This window comes from Bufo gargarizans, chromosome 4 (assembly GCF_014858855.1).
Source record: "Bufo gargarizans isolate SCDJY-AF-19 chromosome 4, ASM1485885v1, whole genome shotgun sequence".
NCBI lineage: Eukaryota > Metazoa > Chordata > Amphibia > Anura > Bufonidae > Bufo > Bufo gargarizans.
In genome coordinates this window covers 400,131,218-400,154,814 of record NC_058083.1, presented here as the reverse complement: position 1 = coordinate 400,154,814, position 23,597 = coordinate 400,131,218, and the positions used below count along the sequence as shown (strand labels likewise).

Here is a 23,597-nt window from a genome sequence, read left to right as displayed (position 1 = left end):
GTTAAAAAGGTTCACCAGTAACCTTGAAACAGACTTGTCACACGTTTCCATATTTCCCATAAATCACCTTGAATGCTTTACAGGAATATCCTGCAGATTCTCAGCTCCCTCTCTCAGATATTTAGCTATTCATCCAATGCCATCAGGGCAAAATTCTCATTATCCTCCAATCACTTTTTCTGCCAGTCAATCGTCAACACATTCCCTCTGCATAGAGAAATGGATACAATTAAATTTACTACACGAAAAGGCTAATATTACCATGCAATTACACCTGCAATATACTCTGCCAAGCTTCATTTTTCTCTTTTTCGTTCCTTGCACTTGACCGAGGTGGTCTTCTGAACATAGTGGCCTGAAATTGCTTTCATTTCTCTACGTAACAGAGTAAAGGAACCGTTTCATCAAATCTGATCCTCTAAGGATGACGGCAAATGCATAGACTGGCTTTTATTTCATATGTAGTAGCTATTTTGCATTACACAACCTGATATATATTTTTTTTACTTAAATAAATTCACACTGCGTACTTCCTAATAAAGCCACTACGGCCGCTGCCCAAAGCTCACATTGCTGACCACCTTCCAAACCAAACAACTTTCTTTGATTTGCTCACTAAACAACCAGTAGTTTTATGCAAGCTAAGTGAATGCCAAGTAGAAGCGACGCCAGTGCCAGCTTACAAGAAAACAGTTTAACTAGTCTGCTTCCTTAGCATTACATGTTTACTTCTTGCCAATCAATATAGAGAAGTCTGCTTATGGAGTTTTGGAGTCTACAGTGACATGAATGTGGTCATCTCGAGGTGATCCAAGGTAAATGGGTACTAAAGCCTCAATATATTACTCTCACTGGGTACACGGAGAGGAAACACATTCCTGCAGACAGTGTAATGTATCTTTCAGCCATCATACAGTCTGAGTCAAAGATATAAATAGCTGGTAGCAACTTGTACCAGCTTCAATCACTGTTAAATGACTCTTCCAACACTTGAGATCTCTCCTATCTTTTGCTATTTCAGCATAATGCATTGTCATCCTGAGCGTATTTGATTAATGCAATGCGGCTCTACTACAGCCATTAAACCCCATCACATATGTTATTCCACTCTAGTAAACATGGACTGCTGGTCTCACCCCCCGTAATAGAAGTCTAACATTACATTGTAAGAGAGAGTGGACTGCAACATTAGAAGTAAGAAATATGGCAATAACTGTAGAGGAATGTGGAAGAAATTATGAACATGGCCTACTACACAAAAGATAAGGTTGGTACCAAACAATTATAATCTGAAGGATCCTTTGTGAACCTACTCAATGTCAACCCTGATATCCACATTGTTTGGACCCATAGTGTAGAACATAATGTACTGTGTAAATTAATTGGTACAAAAAAGAAAATAAAGGGACAAATCAAACAGTACAAAGTACACTATGTGCATAATGTGTCCTCCTTTTGCTGCAATACTTGTTTCTCCCTCTTAGGCATCGACCCACCGCTAACTCCATCTGCACATAACTTTCACTTTATCCTTGAACCACGCTTAGATCACCCTTGCAATCATCTTCACTTTTGTTGCACAACACTTTTCCTATTCTTGACTTCATAATAACACTGCTTTTCTATGGGGTTCAAATCCAGGGAGTTTTCAGGCCATTCCAATAATGCTAAAACGCCTTGGGGTACGTGGAATTATGGCAGGGTGCCAGGTCTTACTGGAACGTGCCATCACTTGGAAACCACTTGTGCAGTGTCGGTAGCAGTCTCCTCTTCAGAATAGCCATATAATTTTCACTGTTCACTGTGATGAAGTGTCTCTAGTCCAGCAGCTGTACAGCACTGCTTAAACATCACTCTCAGTGGGTGTTTGATGGACGTGGTCAGGTCAAACGGGTTCTCTAGGTCCACAAACACTGTAATTTATGCCCTTGCACTTCAAAGTCAGTTTTGTCAGAAAAAAACAATTACTTTTTCCCCACGTCCACAGACCAATCACTTTTGCCATGACAAGCACTTCTTCATTGAGGAAGTTAAAAGTTGCTTCTCGACAGGTTGTCTACCCCTGCAGCCACATTCCAGAAGTCAGCGGCACACCGTTGAGGACACTGACCCAATGTGATGCCATATCCTCATTGTCTTTTACGGGTTGATGAGGCTTATTCCCAAAATAAGAGCATCATCTCATATAGTTGTTTTCATTTTACTTCCACAGCATCCTTTCCCTAATGCTTTATCCAGCAATAATACAATACTGTTCACTGGCATGTACTAATGAACCTGCATAGTACTGTACTTATGACTTGGTATAACAATAAAGGGAAACACAGATGATATTGCATAGATATAATACCTATGCTTAAATATATCAAACGCCAATAAGAGATCTCTCCCATCTATTCATATCCAGGGATATACAGTGCATTTGGAAAGTCTTCAGACCCTTTCACTTTTCTTCCCATTGTTCTGTTGTGGCCTTGAGCTAAAAATCAAACAAATTCACATATTCCCTCATCAATCTGCTAAATAATGAAAAAAAAAAGAAGGAAATTTTAAATTTTTTGTAAATGTATTAAAAAGGTAAAAATAAAATGTTGCATGGGCGTAAGTATTCAGGCCCTTTGCTATGACACTTGAAATTTAGCTCTGGGGGCCTCTGATTTCTCTTAATCATCTTTGAGATGTTTCTACACCTTGACTGGAGTCCACTTGTAGAAAATTCAGTTGATTGGACATGATATAGAAATACACACCCCTGTCTATATAAAGTCTCACAGCTAAGAATATATATCAAAGGCAAGCCATGAGGAGGAAAGAAATGCACGTAGAGCACAAAGACATGATTGTGTGGAGGCACATATCTGGAGAAGGGTACAAAAAGTTTCTGCTGCACTAAACGTTCCCAAGAGCACAATTGCCTCTATAATTCTTAGATTGAGGACATTCGGAAAAACCAGGACTCTTCGTAAAGTTGGCCTCCCCACCAAACTAAGTAATCAGGGGAGAAGGCCCTTGGTAAGAGGTGAGCAAGAACTCAATGTTCACTCTAGTTAAGCTCCAAAGATCCTGTGTGCAGATGAGAGAAACATCCAGAAGGTCAGCCATCACTGCAGCACTCCACTAATCTGGGCTTTATGGCAGTGTAGCCAGAAAGAAACATCTCCTCAGTAAAAGACACATGAAAACCAGCCTGGAGTTTGTAAAAAATAAATAAAAATCTAGCCTTTATTACATGATGGCCTGTCTGCAGGATGGGTCACCACTAGCTGATTGTTGGGTGTCAGGAACCCAGCACTCCAAATGATCAATTGTCCGTTGTAGGATAGGCCATCGCCTAAAAAAGGCTGGACAACCCCTTTAAGCACTAATAGAAATAGAGCTGCCTGCTTATGTAATTCTGGAGTCTACAGTACACGAAAGTGGTTAGCTTGATGTAATCCTAGGTAAATACTTGCTACAGCCTGAACATATTATCCTTGCTCCTAAACCTTAAAGCTAAAGTAACTCCGTAAAGTGGAGAGTTGTTTACCCCTTATAGTGCCACCCACGCCACGTCTGCCAAAAGTGCCTTCTGTGACCGCTATCAATGCTCTGGCACATAATCCCATCTTTTATTTTGCCCGCTCTTCCAACGTTGCTAATTTGCATTCTCTGACTGCTGATTTCAATCAGCTACTTATACTCATTTGACTGCCTAATCAAAGCCTTGCAATTATTGTACAACAGTGAATGAAATAAGCACAACAATTTACTGTGCTTCCAAATTACCTCAATATGCCCTCTTCAAAGCCCTCCACATTTCTTTGGAAATTAAAGGGTGCTCCATATCTACTTTTCCTTAACACGATTACATGACTGTGTGTACTGTGAACGGTCTGCCTTCATTGACTGACAACACAGCACCAGACACGGTCATAAATTTGGCACATTTGCCTCGATTTGCTGCACCTAGTTCTTCAGAAATCCTAAGCTTACATAACTTGACAAGGGGGTGTGGCCTCGTGAGAAAGGGGATGTGGCCTAATATGTGCCATTTAGCGCCAAGATTGTGCCAAACAGACGTTACTACCAACGCTCGTTCCCGATAATCAGCCCGTGTACATGTGTTGTCGATCATTTGATGAACAAGCAAAATGATCCTTCATTGGGTGAAACGATCTTTCGAGCAGCATATTAAATGATTGTTACTGGGCAGCAGAACAGTGCAGTGTGAACAGCGATCTGCTGTCTAGAAACAATATACCTGTATGAAGACAAGCGACTGAGCTAGCAATTGCTCATCCCCGTACAGTGGAGGAGATCGCTGCATCTATATGCAGCTCTTTCCTCCACTAACGGGCAGGCAGTTATCAGAAACGGTTCCATCTCGATAACTGCCTGCTCGGACCACAGAAGTAAATACTATATAGGATTAGTAAATCCAGCCTGGAGGTACTGATAATCTAACCTCTGGATTGGTCAGCAGTATCAGATCGGTGGAGGTCTGGCAGTGGGGAAGCAGACGGCTCCATCCATTGTGTAGTGGCCATGTCCGTGAAATGCGGGTCAGACACCATTCACTTGGATAGGCCATCAATATCAAGTAGGAAACCTCCTTTAAAATGCATTTTTCATGCATGTCTGGAGTTTTATTTTATAGTTTTTCCTTTTTTTACAATAATATAGGAACTTTAAGGCACCACCAAATAGTGCTAAACCATAAAACAATATACTGTACACTGTGGGTGCTAATATGGAACAATATGGGAGCATGCAATGTCCTGGAAAACAGCAGATTGCCGCACCACTGTGCACTGATCAGGCCTATCGGAGTCATCCTTTGCCAGCTGCTCTCCACTCCAGCTAATAAATAGGACAGTCTATTTGGATGACTATAGGACCTGACTGGGCACATGGGAAAGGATGGTATTCATAAAAAATTGCTGCAATAAAGTCGTTTTACTGTGATAATAATAGTAGTGGTAATCCTGTAATAACCATCATCTGACCACAATCCAGCACACATCTGGACTTCCCGGCTTAGGCTACTTTCACACTAGCGTTAATATTTTCCGGTATTGCTTTCCGTCATAGGGTCTCAATACCGGAAAAAAACGCTTCCTTTTTGTCCCCATTCATTGTAATTGGGGACAAAATGTAACTGAACAGAACGGAGTGCTCCAAAATGCATTCAGTTCCGTTCTCATACCGGAGAGCATACCGCAGCATGCTGCGGTTTGCTTTCTGTCCTGGGATGTGGAGCAAAACGGATCCATCATGATACACAATGCAAGTCAATGGGGACGGATCTGTTTTCTCTGACACAATTGAAAACGGATCCGTCCCCCATTGACTTTCAATGGAGTTCATGACGGAACTAGTCTTGGCAATGTTAAAGATAACGGATGCAGACAGTTGTATTATCAGTTACGGAAGGGTTTATGCTGAACCCTGCCGGATCCAGCAAAAAAAAAAACGCTGGTGTGAAAGTAACCTTAGCCAAAGGTATTGGGAAATGAATGGTGGGTAAGGTTAAAGGGCAGCCAGACATTTCACGCCGTGTTAGGAGTGCTCATCACATACAGTTAAGGAGAGCGCCTTTCTTGGCCGGCTGTCAATCACTTGCTTTGAGAGGCGTGTAATGTACGAAATGCCATGTTCGCAGAAGTAATACTGTGCCTGTACACACATATTCTCCTAACTTACCGCATGAAGTTACATTTTCCTGACCCTTGACCCGCTCTAATGAGCTACGCTGCATAATTATAGTATTATTAGTAATAATGGCAGGATTTCTTCTCCTTTGTGAGTCCTCTCTCCTGCGGCTGCTCTCTTTGAGTAGCTATAATCACCAGGTGGCAGGGATTACTGTTAACCTGTCATTAGTTTTTGGGTGGCTGCACGCTGTGAGGCTGGGGCTCATTCCTCCATTAATATTCGGATGGATCTCCTAATTATTCTGTCCTTCATGATACTGCATTCCTTACAAATAAACTACTACTGAGAAATAAAGCTTTTCTCATTTCAGCCAAGGTGATGGACCCCAGAAGAACAACGCAAGGTTATCCATCCTCCTTACCGATTCTGCTGCTGTCCATATAATACAAATACGTTTAATAACTTCATTCTAATTACTAGATTGCTGCAGCATCATTGTACTAAGATGGAGTGCAAAAACAGTATGTGACACGGGTGCTCTCCGAAAGGTTACTTACAGGGAGTCAGGGGTCCGCTGTGGCTCACTAACAATTCCCATACCAATTTCTCAGGTTGGTAGCAATGCAACATGGGAATCATTAGCACAGTCCCCAAAGACAGTCTATGAGACAGTAGGAAACACGGACACCTTCCTTTAAAGGTGGTATTGAACACCCTGCCTAGAGGATCGCTCGGTAATAAGGCATCATATGGAAGAACAACAGAGTTGACATGAATTAGTCTTTCACTTTTCAGCAGATAATTGCATTTTTGAAGAGGTTTTTCTAGATTCTGAAATTGTCGGCCTATCCTCGGGACTAGTGTTGAGCGAACAAGGTTCGGGTTATCTAAGAATTCTGTTATGTATTCCATATCGTATGGTCCGTGGTAGCGGAATCCATAATGGAATTCTTAGGTAACCCGAACATTGTACATTGAACTTGAAACCCAAGTTCGCTCATCTCTACTCAGGACTAACAGGCCAGCAGGTATCTGACAACCAGGACCCCTGCCGTTCAGCTGTTTGAGGAGACTGCATCACTCCAGTGAGCGCCGGGCCCGTCCATAGGATAGCGGCTGTGCTGCACCTGATGAATGTGACATCGCTGGCCCAGAAAGATTTTCTTCAAACAGCTGATCAACATGGGTAATGGAAGTCAAATCTAGCTTAAGGATAGGTCATCAATATCAAAATCTTGGACAACCACTTTAAATATTTTAAAGATCATTTTGCAATAGTTGTTTTTATGTACACACTGGTCTAAGGCCTCAAGCACACGTTGATGTGGTCGGCATCCGAGCTGCAGTTTTTGCAGCTTGGGTGTGGACCCATTCACTTCAATGGGGCCGCAAAAGATGCAGACAGCACTCTGTGTGCTGTCCACATCCGTTGCTCCGTTCCGTAGCCCCACTAAAAAAATATAGCATGTCCTATTCTTGTCCGTTTTGCGGACAAGAATAGGCATTTCTACAATGGGCCGCCTGTTCCGTTCCGCAAATTGCGGAAGGCACGTGGGTGGCTTCCGTGTTTTGCGGATCCGCAATTTGCGGACCGCAAAATACGGAATGGTTGTGTCCATGAGGCCTTAGTCAAATAAATCCAGAAAGAAAATAATGTATCACTATAACATGGATCAAGTTTTCACTAATACTTTGGTATTGTAGTTCATGGGACATACTGTATTGTCTTCAATGGTATTTAGCTGAGTAGTTCACAATATCTAGAATATTCAAAACCCATACCTTCACACACTGGGCAGCATTCTCCTGGCACTTTAACTGGTTTCAGACAGCTCTGGCCACATGCTGTAGCAACGCAATGTGGCTCTCCATTAATGCACTGGCAGAATGTGCAGTCATCTTCCCTCCAGCGGTCACCATGACTCCTTATCTGTCCATTAGCGTAGCAACCAGCAGGATCATGGACCGGGTACACAGGATCTGCGGGTACAGCAAACAAAGTTATAGGTTAGCTACCTATGATCGTGTTACACGGACTAAGTTATAACGGCTTGTCAGCCCCAACCTAAGCAGTACGTGGAAAATGAAAAGAGATTACTAAAGAATAAAGGCAGAAAAGGCATGATTCCTTAAAAAACAATGGGCACGCCCACCTCTCAGCACTGTACATATAGAACAAATCTACATAAAAAGTTGGGTCTTATACATGGCATGTCTCATCTTGTATTAATTCTGAGTTAACCCTCAAGTATTCCATTGCTTCATTTGCCGGCTTCAAAACTCACAGCATTCCCTGCCTGTTCACTCTCTGCACAAAGCTTGCTTGGGTGACTTCACCCAAGCACGATTTTCATTCTGGAAAATCGTGTCTTTGTACCAGCCAATGTACAGTAATCTAAAGGAGAAATAACTTATTAATAAGGAGTGCCTCATCCCACCCCCTCACCAACGAGTGACCGCCTCTGTGTATTTATTGGGGAGGGGTGGGAGTAATCTCCCCATGAGCACAGTATTAGATTATTAGCTACTATAAACTAAGTGGCACAATTTCTTTTTGCATGTGGTTTAATAGACCAGTGCATTTGTCATTGTACTAAGATGCCCTTATATAGGGCAACATACTTTGGTGACAGAACCACTTTAAATGGGGTTTCCGGTCTTAAAATGATGTACAAATGATTTACATGCAGTACAATCAGTCAGCTGTGGACAAGCTGAGATGCCTCTGTAAGGCAGTCTCTTATGGTGTTTATCTCCTCCTTGTGTGACATCCAGTACACTGAACACATGGTTATCTCCCCTCATATACCATATGAGATCAGATATAGAAATCAGATCAGGAGCCTTATCTCCACTGCTCCCTGGCTCCCCCCCTCCCTCTCTGTCTCAGGGATCATATTTTACATGCTGAGCTGCAAATAATGCAGTCAGTGAGCAAAAGAATGGAGAACAAACAGGGAGTAAATACAGCGCTATCTTACAGGCAGCTGTAGTCTACATAGGGACAATGTCTGTTAGCGGGATCATGGGAACTGTAGTACTCTACACTAGTAATTCCACAGTAACATGGTGTCCGGAAAAGTACTGGAGGAGGTGTATATTTTACCCAGAATGCTCAGATGGATGAGGTAAAAAGAATCCAGGAAAGCTGGGTTGTTTCACCAAAGTGTACTTTGCTCAGGCACTTTTCCTTAAAGTGTTTTTTAAACTGGATTTTTATGGAAGGGCAGAAAAGTTTTGGTAGTGTGACTTGCCATTCCCTCCCCACTCCAGTACACCCCTTTTCCCTAGCCTGATGCAAACCCATGTAGCTGCTGGGCTCATTACTGCGGGGATAAATAAAGGGCTGGAATGCTCATTCAGTGTCAGTGCCTGGAGACTTACTGGCTGAGAGCCTGATCGTGTGTTTACCAAGTACCTAGGTGAGGTGACGATTCTGTTTAGTTACTGCCCAGACAGGCAAGGACTTTATGTTACTGTTTATGGTTTATTTTCTTTGTGAAAATCTGTCATCAACGTCGCCACACACACGCCCAGATCACAACGCCAACTACTTCAAGTCAAAATGAAGGTGCACCACAGAGCTGAACAAGACAATCAAAATAAAAAAATACTTCTGATCTATGGTGGTATCATCAGGGGACCCTTAAAGGGAACCTGTCATCAACTTGATGTTGTCCATACTAACTGCAGCATAAATTAGAGACAGGTGAGTTGATTTCAGCGGTCTGTCATTTAGTTAAAAGTAAGTGGTTGCCGAGAACCAACATCATAATCGTTACAGCACAGGCCTGGAAAAGAGTCACGGCCACCTGAGAAGAGTCATGGTTATTCATGAATTCCTGCTTTTCCTGCCCACCTGTTGATGACTGACAGTCTTCTACCAAGTTTTCTCTCTTTCTCTCTAGGAGAAAACTGCCAATCAGCAGCAGATAGGTCGGGGAGAGCAGGAGATTATGAATAAGGCTACCTTCACACTTGCGTTCAGAGCAGATCCGTCTGAGACAGATCCGCTCATATAATGCAGACGGTGGCTCCGTTCAGTACGGATCCGTCTGCATTATATTGTTAAAACATTTCTAAGTGTGAAAGTAGCCTCAGACGGATCCGTCCAGACTTTCAATGTAAAGTCAATGGGGGACGGATCCGTTTGAAGATTGAGCCATAGTGTGTCATCTTCAAATCGATCCGTCCCCATTGACTTACATTGTAAGTCTGGACGGATCCGCACGCCTCCGCACGGCCAGGCGGACACCCGAACGCTGCAAGCAGCGTTCAGGTGTCCGCCTGCTGAGCGGAGGCTGAACGCTGCCAGACTGATGCATTCTGAGCGGATCCGCATCCACTCAGAATGCATTAGGGCAGTACGGATGCGTTCGGGGCCGCTTGTGAGCCCCCTTCAAACGGAGCTCACAAGCGGACACCGGAACGCTAGTGTGAAAGTAGCCTAACCATGACTTTTCTAAGGTAGATCTGACTATTTTCAAGGCCTGTGCTGCAATGATTATGATGCTGGTTCTCGGCAACCACTTACTTTTAGCTCACAAGTGACTGACTGCTCAGCATTTCTGTCACTATTTTATGCTGCCCTCAGTGAGGTCAGCATAATGTTGATGACAGATTCGCTTTATAGTCTATGTACCATTAGTCAATTGGTCTTTAGTCTCTAAGAATTTTAAACATTTTTCAGTTTCTGTGTATTTACAGGCTAGCAGGCTCTCCCTTCACAGTAAATCCTGTCAGAGAACTGTTCCAATGTATAGATGTATAGCCCTTTTCTCTGGCAGTTCATTATATCCATTCTTATCAAACCAATAGAAACTGAGTTGTAATAAGTGTTTATGAGCTGTCAGGAGTTCAAAGATAAGGGCTACACATCCAGCCATCCAAACAGTTCAGTGACGCGATTCACTGTGAAGGGAGAGCCTGCAAATATATAGGACCTGAAAGCTGTACAGAAAAAGTTGTTGAAAATTCTTAATAAATCACAATGAAATAAAGTATTTTTAGCCCAAAATGAGTAGAATTCAATAGATAAAAAAAAAACTGACCAAAAGGTGCCCACGGCCTTTAAAAGAGTTTTCCCAGATGTTTATATTTACGACCTATCCTTTGGATAGGTCATTAGTATCTGATCGATGGGGGTCCACCACCTGGGGCCTCCGCTGATCAGCTGTTGGAGAAGGCAATGGTGCTTGCAGTAGCGCCACGGCCTTCTCTCTACTTTTCCTAGGCCAGTGATGACCAGTTCATCTGTCACGTGGCCTAGGTACAGCTCAGCCCCATTGAAGTGAATGGGGCTGAGCTGCGATACCAAGCACAGCCCTATACAATCTACAGTGCTGTTCTTGGTAAGCTGCAAGAATGCTGCGGTGATCAAAGGAGCGCCGGTGCCTTCTCAAACAGCTAATCAGCTGGGGTAATGGGTGTCGGACCCCCACAGATCAGATACTAATGACCTATCCAAAGGATAGGCCATCAGTATAAAAATCTCGGAAAAACCCTTTTAAGTTTTCTTAGAGTTACTCTCAGCAAGGAGAAACAATAATTCACAAAACTTCTATCTTACAAGCTCTGATTAACTTACAGAGACCCTGTCTAGCCAGTCTTATTGGCACTGTTCAGTAAACGGTATATAAGAACTCAATTTCAATTCAATTATCTGCCCAACTAATTCTATCGTCTACTATCATTAATCTTAATGAAGACTTACAGGAACATCTTAATTTCACAAGTTCTGATTGTACGAATGGAGGATTGCTGTCAATAATAATTTATGCGTGTCCTTGCTGCACTGATGATGAAACGAGAAACAAAAGTCAGACTGATGCCTGGTGCTTGATCTGTAGATGTTTAATTGTGAAGCAACCTTGTACAAACTACACATTTCTTTGAAGTGACGGACACACAGAAACAAGGAAACTGGCTCAAAATCATCCCATTTATCACAAGTAAATGGGTAAAATGACAAACTCTTCTGCTTAAAATGTACCCCCCCCCCCCCTTCCAGAAAATGAAAAGAATAATAAGCGCAATATCCTGCTGCTGGCTTGTGACTCACAGCGATCAACTGTAATCTAAGGAGAAGACAGCGGCAAGTGTTCAGTTCCCCTGCAGTGCTACCAAGGTGGAAATGAAGCATCACTCATAAATATCTTCAGCTTTAAAGGGAATCTATCACCAGTTTGATGCTGCTGCTGTAGCTAAGGGCAGCATAAACTGCTGACGGATCCCTATAGCAAAACGTTAGGTCATTTTCTTGATTTGTGACATTTTGCTAAAATATGTTTCAAATAGCTCCAGTGCTGGTGAGTCCTCAAATTCACGAGCTCCTATCAGCGCTAGAGCTGTTCAATACAGATCTTAGCAAAAAGGTTGTGCCAATTCAAAAAAGTGACCCAGTGCCCTACCTCTGTATCTTGTACTGATGAAGGCTAATAAGGCCGAAAGAGCTGTATGTAAGCTGGAAAAAACGGCTTTGTTATTAGCCTGCATCTGTACAATTTTACACTGCTGATCTAGAAGCATGGGTGACCACCAAGGGCAAAAAGGATGACAATGCAGTCTCTTTCAGTGTGAGATGTGAGATGTTCTGTGCTGTATATATCCTGAAAATTAAGATGATCAAAAGAAATTCTGAATAATAATTTTCAGCCAACAAATATGGTATACAGCGTTGGAAAATTGGTATAGTTTACAATGAGTGCCCTCAGAAAGAAGAAAGCAATTTTGCCTCTGGTTGATGATTTTTAGGAATATAATTTGCACATTGCTCATTACTAGGGGTGCACCGAAATTCCGGCAGCCGAAAATATCGGCCGAAAATGCACCTAATCCATTTCGGCCGATATTTGTACATATCGGCAGAAAATAGCGGGGAGGGACTGGGAGGAGGAGCTGGGGGCCGGTGCGTTCACTGTGCTCCGGCCCCCAGCTCCAGTAGTTATAAAAAGCGTGCAATTAATACGAATTCTATTCATGAGGCCCCCCTCTGCAGTAGAACATTCAATATAGCCACATCCTACTCACAGGGCTGTCATCTTAATGCTGGCCGGCCGGGCAGACGAGCGGCAGCGTCACGACTGACGTCACATGCCTGCGCCGCCTCCTTCATTCAGAAAGTAGGCCGGGCACATGACGTCAGTTGTGACGCTGACGCTCGTCTGCCCGGCCGGCCAGCATTAAGATAACAGCCCTGTGAGTAGGATGTGGCTATATTGAATGTTCTACTGCAGAGGGGGGCCTCATGAATAGAATCCGTATTAATTGCACACTTTTTATAACTACTGGAGCTGGGGACCGGAGCACAGTGAACGCACCGGCCCCCAGCTCCTCCTCCCAGTCCATCCCCGCTATTTTCTAATTGTACAATGGGGGGGGGGGGGGGGGTGTCTGTGGATGGCACTGTTATGGGGTGGGTGGGGGTCTGTGGATGGCACTGTTATGGGGTGGGTGGGGGTCTGTGGATGGCACTGTTATGGGGTGGGTGGGGGTCTGTGGATGGCACTGTTATGAGGTGGGGGGGTCTGTGGATGGCACTGTTATGGGGTGGGGGGTCTTTTAAAAGTATTTGGGCAAAAAGGTAGTTTCGGTTTCGGTCAAGGGGTATCCTGAATTTTCGGTTTCGGACCCGAATTTTCATTTCGGTGCACCCCTACCATTACTTAGTTGCTAGTAGTGCCCAGTTAGAGAATTTTAAATAGCATGTTAGCGCTTAATTTTTATGGAAATAATCTAAAATGAGAATTGTGTCCATTATAGTATATAGTGCCGACAAAAAAAAAAGTAAAGGAGCGAAGGACCCAATAACATATTAGCCCTTCTCCAAACTGTTCCTCCAAGTCTACAGAGGACTCAAAAAATATGAGCACTATGCGGGATGTTTACTATATTTTTTTTATACCACTTTTGTGGCATAGTAAAGTTGCAAATTTTGTTGCACGCCATATTTGCGGCAAAATCTGTGTCTTTTCCCCCTCATGTCGGTTTTTAGACGTGGCGAGAAAAAAAGGGTGTGTGGCAAAGGTGGGGAGGGGCTGTCACTACAAGCCAGCCACATTTATCTTTATTCCTGTCAATTTTCTGGCAGGAATAAGAACAGAAGTCTATGGCAGCTAGGATGCTACTGTTATTTTTAGACTGGCACATGGCCAGCAGGAGAATGCACCAAATCTATGAGAGGCGTGCGCCTCTACATTAATTTGGCGCATAGGTGGAAAATGATGATCTTGATAAATGTCCCACTGTGTACCATATTTTTCACTTTATAAGACCACATTCACACAAACGTATTTTGTTTCCATGTCTGTTCAGTTTTTTTTGCGGATAGGATGCAGAACCATTCATTTCAATAGGTCCGCAAAAAAGGCAGACAGCACACCGTGTGCGAACCGCATCAGTATATCCATTCCGTAGCCCCGCAAAATAGATAGAACATGTCCTATTCTTGTCCATTTTGCTGACAAGGATAGGCATTGTTACAATGGATCCGCAAAAAAACAACAACGATGCCACGGATGCAATTTGCGACCACAAAACACATACGGTTGTGTGAATGTAGCCTAAGATGCACTCCCCCCCCCCCCCCAAAAAAAAGTGGGCAAAATGACAGTGTGTCTTATAAAGCGAATATTAGCGAGCGCTTCCATTATGAAAGCGCTCACTAGTATACATTAGGTGCGGGGAGCGGGTGAAGCGCTGTGAACGCTGCCAGTACTCACCCTACCTTGATTTCTTCCCTGGAGCTGTGCTGCACTGTCCTGACCGCGTGGAGGTCTGATAGGAGTCTGATATGAAGGTCTGATATGAAGGTCTGATGGGGGTCTGATATGGAGGTCTCATGGGGGTCTGACAGGGAGGTCTCATGGGGGTCTGACATGGAGGTCTCATGGGGGTCTGACATGGAGGTCTCATGGGGGTCTGACATGGAGGTCTCATGGGGGTCTGACATGGAGGTCTGACGTGGAGGTCTGATAGGGGTCTGACGTGGAGGTCTGATAGGGGTCTGACGTGGAGGTCTGATAGGGGTCTGACATGGAGGTCTGATAGGGGTCTGACATGGAGGTCTGATAGGGGTCTGACATGGAGGTCTGATAGGGGTCTGACATGGAGGTCTGATAGGGGTCTGACATAGAGGTCTGATAGGGGTCTGACATGGAAGTCTGACATGGTGTTTGATGGGGATCTGGCATGGAGGTCTGTTGGGGGTCTGGCATGGAAGTCTGATGGGTCGGGCATGGGGGTCTGATGTGAAGTCCTGATATGGGGGTCTTATACGAGTTCCTGATATGGGGATCTGATCTGAGGTCCTGATTTGGGGGTCTGATCTGAGGATCTGATGAAAAAAAAATAGATATTCCTACTCTAAAACTTGGGGTGTAGCTTATCATCAGGTGCATATTATAAAGCAAAAAATATGGTATATTAAATTACAGAACGAGCAGTGTGTTTAGAAACAGCAGTGTCATGAAAGATATGGGGACCTCTGAGTGTAACTAATATGGGCTCTAAATTCCCATAAAAAGAGACACTTCCATTCCTGTTGAGACATAAGAACATATAAAGTCTGGGATGGTGTCTAGCAGTTACTGTGTTGGCTGTGACTTTGGCGTGAACTTGCTCTGAGAGGGTTAGGGTCTCTATAGTGGTGGCTGTGAAAAGCTGGCTCTACCAATCCACTGACTTCTCTCCTAATCGGTTTCTGAATATTGTGCTAAGACTAGGTGGCTAAACTTTGCCAAAGAACATGTGAGAATCGTAAAGATTATTGGTAATCATCATGCTACTAGCATAAAACCAGAAATAAACTACTCAGTAAGGTTGTGTGGTGTCAGCCTGAGTGTAACGACCATGGCCAGACTGTTACTTTTCTGTCTGAATGGATGAACGGATCAGTAAGCGACACCAGGTCCATCAGATGCTGGAAGCAGATGTCTTGGGCAGATGCGGGAAGTGAGCAGTGATATTATCAGGCAGCGATGCGCACTGAAGACGCATATTTGAGGTGATTGAGTAATGGAGATAATGCCATTCCCCTTGTGATACGGAACACTTGTGCCAAATGCTACCCAATTTGGAGTTACTATATGCATGAAATACAAATTAAAAAAGCAAACTGGACACAAACACGTTTGTCAAACTTTTTTTTCAATCTGCCGCTGTGTTTGCTTTTCCATCTTATTTCCTTTTTGTTCCTTTCTGCTTGCTTGTTTCCCAATATACTTTCTGTGTCAATTCTTTACAGTCAAGATCTCTGCTTGCAGTCCAAAATAAACGTCCATTGTTCACTTCTAGAGGATACAAATCTGCCCTTGTCAAGTGATGGACACACGGGGCAGGGTTGATTCCAATTATACTATGTGCATCAGATCTGTCATATATTGAGCCATGCACCATTGTGCACAACAGATATGAAGCAAACAGAGGCCTTGAAAATCATAAGGAATTGGTACAGAAAGTACAACGAAAAATTGCATAACTTGTCATTATTCAAAGAACAACCTTCATTTGCTGATAATGGAATGCCTCTGTAAAATTGCTTAATTAACCCCTTTAGTTTTCACAGGATATGTGATTACAACATGCTGTCCAATCCATTTTGTCTGCCAGTTTACCTTTTCTCATGCAATGCAAAAAATATATTTCTTAGGGAATGGACTGCAGAGTAACATTAAAGGGGTTGTCTCACTTCAGTAAGTGGCATTTATCATGTAGAGAAAGTTAATATAAGCCACTTACTAATACATTGTTATCATCTATATTGCTTCCTTTGCTGGCTGGATTCATTTTTCCATCACATTATACACTGCTTGTTTCCATGGTTACAATCACCCTGCAATCCATCAGTGGTGGTCGTACTTGCCCAATATAGGAAAAAGAACTAGCCTACTTGTATGTGTGCTCCCATGGTCCCGGCCTCCAGAGTGTGTGCAAGCACGACCACCACTGATGGATTGCAGGGTGGTCTGTAACCATGGAGACGAGCAGTGTATAATGTGATGGAAAAATTAATCTAGCCAGCAGAGGAAGCAATATGGACAATCACAATACATCAGTGAGTGCCTTGTATTAATATGGATAATAACAATTCATTAGTAAGAGGCTTGTATTAATATGGATAATAACAATACATTAGTAAGAGGCTTGTATTAATATGGATAATAACAATACATTAGTAAGAGGCTTGTATTAATATGGATAATAACAGTACATTAGTAAGTGACTTTTATTAACTTCCTCTACATGATAAATGCAACTTATGGAAGTGAGAAAACCCCTTTAAGTCTACAGGTTAATGGAAATAATCTCCAGTTCCACAATTTTTTTGCAAACAATCCAATTCATGAGAAATACCCTTACTGAGTGTTTATATGCCAAGCATATAAGTGTTCTCAATAAAATAGTGAGAGGGGAGTAAGCTTCTTCTAGGCAACTCTGGTGGTGGCTTAATTCCATTGAAAACAAAAAGAATCAGTCGTATTGAAAACCAAGATGCCTGACCGTATGTACCCTGACATCAATTGGGAGGCACATCTTCCTCTCTGTGCATACTTAGTGCAGCGTTTGGAGGGGCCTGCTGATCAGGAAGGTCCCAGAGGCAAGACTGCAGATTTGCCATAAATGTCTAAGATAGGAATATACCTTTAACCAATAAAAAAATATTAAGATTATTTTTAGAGATGAGCGAATTTCATGGTATGAAATTCGTTCATGCTTCGTTTGGTGGTAAAAGCAGAATTGTGTTATGGATTCCGTGGACCATAACGCAATTCTACAATGGAATGCCTTTTGAGGCTTTCCATTATTCATTCCGTCATAATAGAAGTCTATGGCCTGCATAACGTATCCGTCCCGTTTCCGTTATGCAGGAGAGGACTCCCCTGCATAACGGAAACGGGACGGATCCGTTTTGCAACCCACAGACTTCTATTATGATGGAATAAATAACGGAAAAGCCTCTAAAGGCATTCCGTTATGCATTCCGTCATAAAATTGCGTTATGGTCCGTGGTAACGGAATACATGACGCAATTCTGCTTTTCCCACCAAGCGAAGCGTGAACGAATTTCAAAATATGAAATTCGCTCATCTCTAATTGTTTTATTTAATCTAAAACCTTATGAAGAAGGCAGCTTCCTTGCTCAAGATCCAGCAGGATGCAATGTACGATGTGATGCACGATACCATAATAGTATCCCTCCCTTGGCGTCATGCAAAATAGTTCTCCCTCAGTGCTGGCAGGCTTACAGAGCCTGTGCTGAATTGTCTCTGCTTGTCAGAGCAGGAGAATTCCATTACACTTACTGAGCATCCCCTCAGACAAGCAGAGAAATCACTGCATATTTACAGGCAGCCTCTCATCCACATTGCAGACGAGAGTTGTGCTGAAAAATGGTGTTTCCACTTTGCCACATGCAATAAGGTGGATGCGGCAAAGAAAGGAATGTCCAAATTGTAAGTGGCACCATAGTAAGTTGAATACCTTTGGCACATTCTTGTTTAATACTTCTAAAGACAAACTATGATAAAAATTGAGCGCCTTATTTAACTAACAACATTCTTTGTGGGATAACCCTTTCTGCAGATGGGGTGATGAGTGTCTCCCAGCATCAGTACCTGTACAGTAAATGTAACCTGTGTCAATTTTTTGTTCCTAGCCAATGAAAAATATTTTGTAATTCCACAAATCCTCTGAAAGACCACTTTTTTAAAGCCAAAATTCAAATGGGCATTAGGTATTCATCTAAAAAAATGTCACACCTGTTGGCCAACTATAACGTACACTACTTGAGAAAGTTTCCAGGAAATCTGCCCTTGTGAAACAGAATTTTTTAAATTCTTAGATACATGCTGTGCAATGTCTTGGTGATTCCCAACAAGGTATCTCACTGTTAGCATCTCCTGAAAATCGGTTCTTTTCTTATGCTGATAAATGATATTACCTTCACAAACTGGGCAGCACTCCCCCTCTGGCACATAATAGCGGTCACAGTGCAGCTCTCCGCATTGAGCTGAGAAGCAGATGGAAACACCTCCTTGACATCGGCAGAAGCGACACGCATCCATGCGAAACATATCTCCATCGTAATACTCCACGTTATTAAATATACACGCTGGCTTTGTCTCTAAACAAGAAGAGGATGAAAGAACATGTGTTTAGTTTGTGACATTTACTAAGAGATATTTTAATTAAACTTTACATATTTGGTAACATGTTTAAAAAAAAAATCTATCAAAACCATATATTCAATAATTAAAAGCAAAAAAAAAAAAAAAAGTTTCAGGTTTTTGGACAAATAAAACTACATTTCCACTGTCTGGTCTACTCAGTTTTACATCAATTCAGAATATCCAGAGGAAACCGCTGATGGCTCTGCTCGTTTATCTCTATCTCAGTAAGGGCTCATGCGCACAAACGTATTTTTGGTCCGCATCCGATCTGCATTTTTGGCGGGTTAGATGCAAGGAGAGCGCACCGCTCTTAGCCAGGGAGAAGCGCATCCAATCAGAGCGCACCGCTCTTAGCCAGGGAGGAGCTCATTCTCCCTGGCTAAGAGCGGTGCGCTCTGATTGGAATGCGCTCACAGCCAGGGAGAAGAGAACCTCCCCCAGCGAAACTGCGGGTCTCCGCCAAGTATAACTGAGTCGGGGGGTTTGGGGGGGAAAAAAAGTGCCATGGCATCAGTGGGGGCCGCCCTATAAGGTAAGACCATAATTAGACTATGGCTAAACTGATGAAAGGTCCTCTTTAATAAAGGCCTATAGCTGGCAGTGGTTCTGCGCAGTCTGACTGGATAGCATCATATCCTGCAGGGACACATCCCCAACTGATAACACCCGGATTTACCTTTATTGCAGACTTAAAGGGAACCTGTCATGTGGATATTTGATTATAATCTAACTAATTATATACAAAAGTACCATAGATGTATTCACTTACTGGTGTGACAGATGGTTACCTCATAATATACACACAAAGATGTTGCATGCTAATGAGCCGATTTCAGTCCAGCCTGATGAGTCCAGCGTTTATTTAATTAACAGCTATAGCCACTCCCCTGCCAACCTACTGCTGATTCATTTGTAAAATAACTGTCAATCAGCAGCAGGTAGGCGGGGAGAGTCAGGAGCTCATGAATATTCAGGACTCATCATTATGAGCTGGAGCTTTTCAATTCAAGATGTTGGCAGATTGACTGGGTCAATTAAAGAAAGTGACCCAGCATTTTGCTAAGAGAATCAGCCACTTATTTAAGTTGCCCTTAGGACACCATAACACTGGTGACAGGTTCCCTTTAAGCAACTTCTAGCAGGAATAATAAAAGAATGGCACAGCATAAAGTCATAAGAATAGATGTCCCAGATCTGTTATCACGCGGGGAATGCAAAGTGTTAATGAAACAGACATGTTAGAAGAGGCGACAGGTCCTCTTTAAAGGGCTTTCAGTGCACTTATTATTCCTTGTACTTGGTTATATAGACCATACTGACCAACCTTTCTGCAACAAGTGTATACATTTAATGTGTTCTGGTTCAGGATTAATAATTTAAATAATTTTTCACAATTCCAGTGTTAAACCTAATAAACAAGTTAAGAAACACAACTTTCATATTTTATGCACGTTTCACTTCAGAAAAAAAAATACCTTTCTAGTCCCAAGCCATCAGTGAAGCCAGTGTATGTCACTTGAGTTATTATACTATTTACCATGCTGTCTTCAAGCAAGCAGCTCACAAGTGACACCTATTACACTTGACTAATACATATATGGGGGCAATCTATCTTATGACGGCCAGGCTGCAACTAAGTTAAAGTTGTGCTGAGAGGAGAAAAAAAAAATATATTTCCGATTTATCTGGACTCCCATCGGAACATCTATCATCATTCAAGAGGTGAAATTCTTTAAATGGGCAGAATTTCACCACTTTCCATTAACCATGTCACTTTTGCAGTTCCATACATTATAAATGCAAGTGAATGTTCCTGAAAAATGAGCAAACTGCATGACAATAGACCAGCACTCAACTGTATTACATAACAGTGCTTAAGATGCAGGCCGTGTGCTGGCTTACCCACCAGCGCCAAGGCCAGTGGAAGCATTTGGCTAATGAAATGGTCTGCGAATAAAGCAATTGGTATTCAGAAAAAATGAGCCCAGTCTGTCTGCGTACACTACTACACTGCGCCAAAAAAGTTCAAGGATAACTTTTAGCAATAGAATTTACATTGACAACCAGACAACCACATATGGTCATCAGCAGGTCAATCTAGGTTTGGACTAACTAAATAATTCTTACGCTGGGTTCACAACTGAGCATTCACGATGGAGCGCTCTGTATGCGCGATTGTACGGGCATTTGCAATCGCGCATACAGAGACAAGCGAACGCCCATTGTCGCGCGTTCCCGGAAGTCTATGTACGGGAACGCGCGACAAGACGCCCCAAAGAAGCTCATGTACTTCTTGAGGCGTCGGGCGTTATACAGCGCAATCGTACGCGATGTAAAACGCCCAGGTGAGAACCATTCCCATAGGGAAGCATTGGTTTCTCCTTGTTGAGCGTTTTACAGCTCTAGGAACGCGCTGTAAAATGCTCAGGTGTGAACCCAGCCTCAGTGGCTCTTCGGCGACCGACTACACGTTTTGTGTTTTTTAACGGCTGAGCAGCCATCAAAATGTTACCTTTACTTTAGCATAGCAAAGTCAAACTGATCAATTTAATAGAAAGCTATTAGGTGTCGTTCACACGGTGTCTTTCAAATGGATTTTCAGGCCAAAATGCTTCTGGTGGGCATGCAGAATCTGCCTACCTTTGTTTTCGATGTGAAGCCACGCTGCTGCGACCAGCGGTTTAAATGCACTGATGGAAGCTATGGAGGGTGTCAGTTTATGGATTAGCGCCATTCAATCAAAGTGAGTCCATGGGATTTAACCTGAAACTACATGGCAGAAAGTGTGGTGGATTTTGTAATCCACCATGTGAACAGGGCCTTACAGTATTTAGGGATACTGGAGTTTTGAGATCTCTCAGTCCTTTTCATTCTGTATAAATAATGGGGGAGCGTTATCATGAGGGGAGCTTTTACAGACAATTTTACAGTAGAATATGTTGTCCTAATTTGCTCCATATTTTATCAAGTGTTACACAACGCTAGATAACTTTGGTGCATCTTTATGTCTAAAACTTCTGTCTCCAGATGTTCCTCCACCGTCTATGCCACCCCTTTGCTAGAGAAAGACTGTGTCAATTTTTCCACCTTTTTAAACAGTCTCGGTTGATAAATCTGGCTTAGATCAGCTCAACAAACTATGCCCACTTTTTCGCGACTTTGCTAAACTAACGTGGCAATATTTTGCATAACTAAGCTTTAAGAGTCACAAAGCTCTATTTTGTGTCTTTTTGGAGCCATCATTCTGGAACGTAGGGCTTGATAAACCCCCAACAAGGTTGAACTGGCCCAACAGAGTACCAGAAGATCCTTTAATGGGCCCAGGCTCTGATACCATAATGGGTCCCAAAGATCTAGAAGAGAAAACCCAGTTGGTTGCCTCAGTGCAGTTTCTAGGTAAAATTTCTCTCAGGGCGAGAGTCAAAAAAACTCCCCCCCCCCCCCCCTCCCCTCACAACTGCTCGATGAAATAAGTGTCTCCCTATTGTAAAAAATGTGGAACCACATTGCACGGACGGTCACAGTGACGCACCCAGTGACCCACTGTCCCATAGACTCAGGCTCTCACTCACAGCAGGCTTCTTTCTCAGCACTGCTCCGGGCGGGCGGTAACAGACAGGCAGGCAGTGCGGGCGGCGGTGCTCACCTCACTCACTGTACGTCACGCAGTGCGTGAGATACAGTGAGTGAGCGCCGCCGCCCGCACTGCCTGCCTGTGGTGGGACATTATTTTTAATAAGGATCACTATGGACATTATTTAGAATGGAGGCTGCTGTGGATGTCATTATAACTGTATAATGTCTGATAGGCCTAGTCCTGAGTTATATTACCCTGCCCTGTATAATAATGTACCCTGATACCCCTTAGTTATATTACTCCAGCGGGGTAATATAACTAAGGGGTATCAGGGATGGGTACATTATTATACAGGGCATGGGCAGGGTAATATAACTCAGCTCAGGACTAGGCCTATCAGACATTATACAGTTATAATGAGTAATGACACCAACAGCAGCCTCCATTCTAAATAATGTCCATAGTGATCCTTATTAAACTTAATGTCCCCCACAGTGACAGTGGCCCCCATTTTCATGTCTCCCACAGTGGCCCCCCCATTGTAATTAATTCCCCCCATTGTAATTAATGCCCCCCCCCATTGTAATAACCCCCATCCCCCCATTGTAATTAATGCCCCCCCAGACCATCACTCGCCTCACAGCAGGCATCAGCACTGCTCAGGGGCTCAGGGCGGGCGGTAACAGGCAGGCAGTGCGGCGCTCACTCAGTCACTGTATGTCACGCGCCTGCGCCGCCTAGTGGGAGGATCAGGCGCGTGACGTCAGTAAGTCTGACCAGGGCCGGTGCAAGGATTTTTGCCGCCCTAGGCAAGATAAAAATTGGCACCCCCGCCCCCCCCCCCCCCGCCCCCCCTTATCAGATCCAGAATTGCGGACCCGGATCCGCAATTCCGATCCTTAAAAAAAATAGTACATGTCCTATTCTTGTCCCCAATAACAGACAAGAATAGGCATATTCTCTTAGTGCTGGCAATGTGCGGTCCGCAAAATGTAGTATTAATAACTAAACAATTAAATAATACACATATTGCATTGTCTACTTACCGCCAGGACAATTAGATGATCTGGTCTCTGGCTGCAGTCTGGCTCTGCGGACTCCCTTGTCACTCTCTTCTCCCCCCCCCCTTGTCACTCTCTTCTCCCCCCCTCCCTTGTCACTCTCTTCTCCCCCCCTTGTCACTCTCATTCTACTCCCCCCACCCCCCTTGTCACTCT

At 43.3% G+C, this 23,597-nt stretch overlaps 1 protein-coding gene across 1 annotated transcript in view; it reads right to left on the bottom strand.

Moving 5' to 3' along the window:
- CRIM1 (cysteine rich transmembrane BMP regulator 1) overlaps nucleotides 1-23,597 on the bottom strand; it is a 703,894-nt gene that overhangs the window by 225,405 nt on the left and 454,892 nt on the right. Inside the window, exons 6-7 of the mRNA XM_044289483.1 lie at nucleotides 18,575-18,757; nucleotides 7,417-7,614 (exon numbers count right to left, since the gene is read on the bottom strand). Of these exons, the coding sequence (XP_044145418.1) occupies nucleotides 7,417-7,614; nucleotides 18,575-18,757 (381 nt within the window). The remainder of the gene's footprint in view (nucleotides 1-7,416; nucleotides 7,615-18,574; nucleotides 18,758-23,597) is intronic.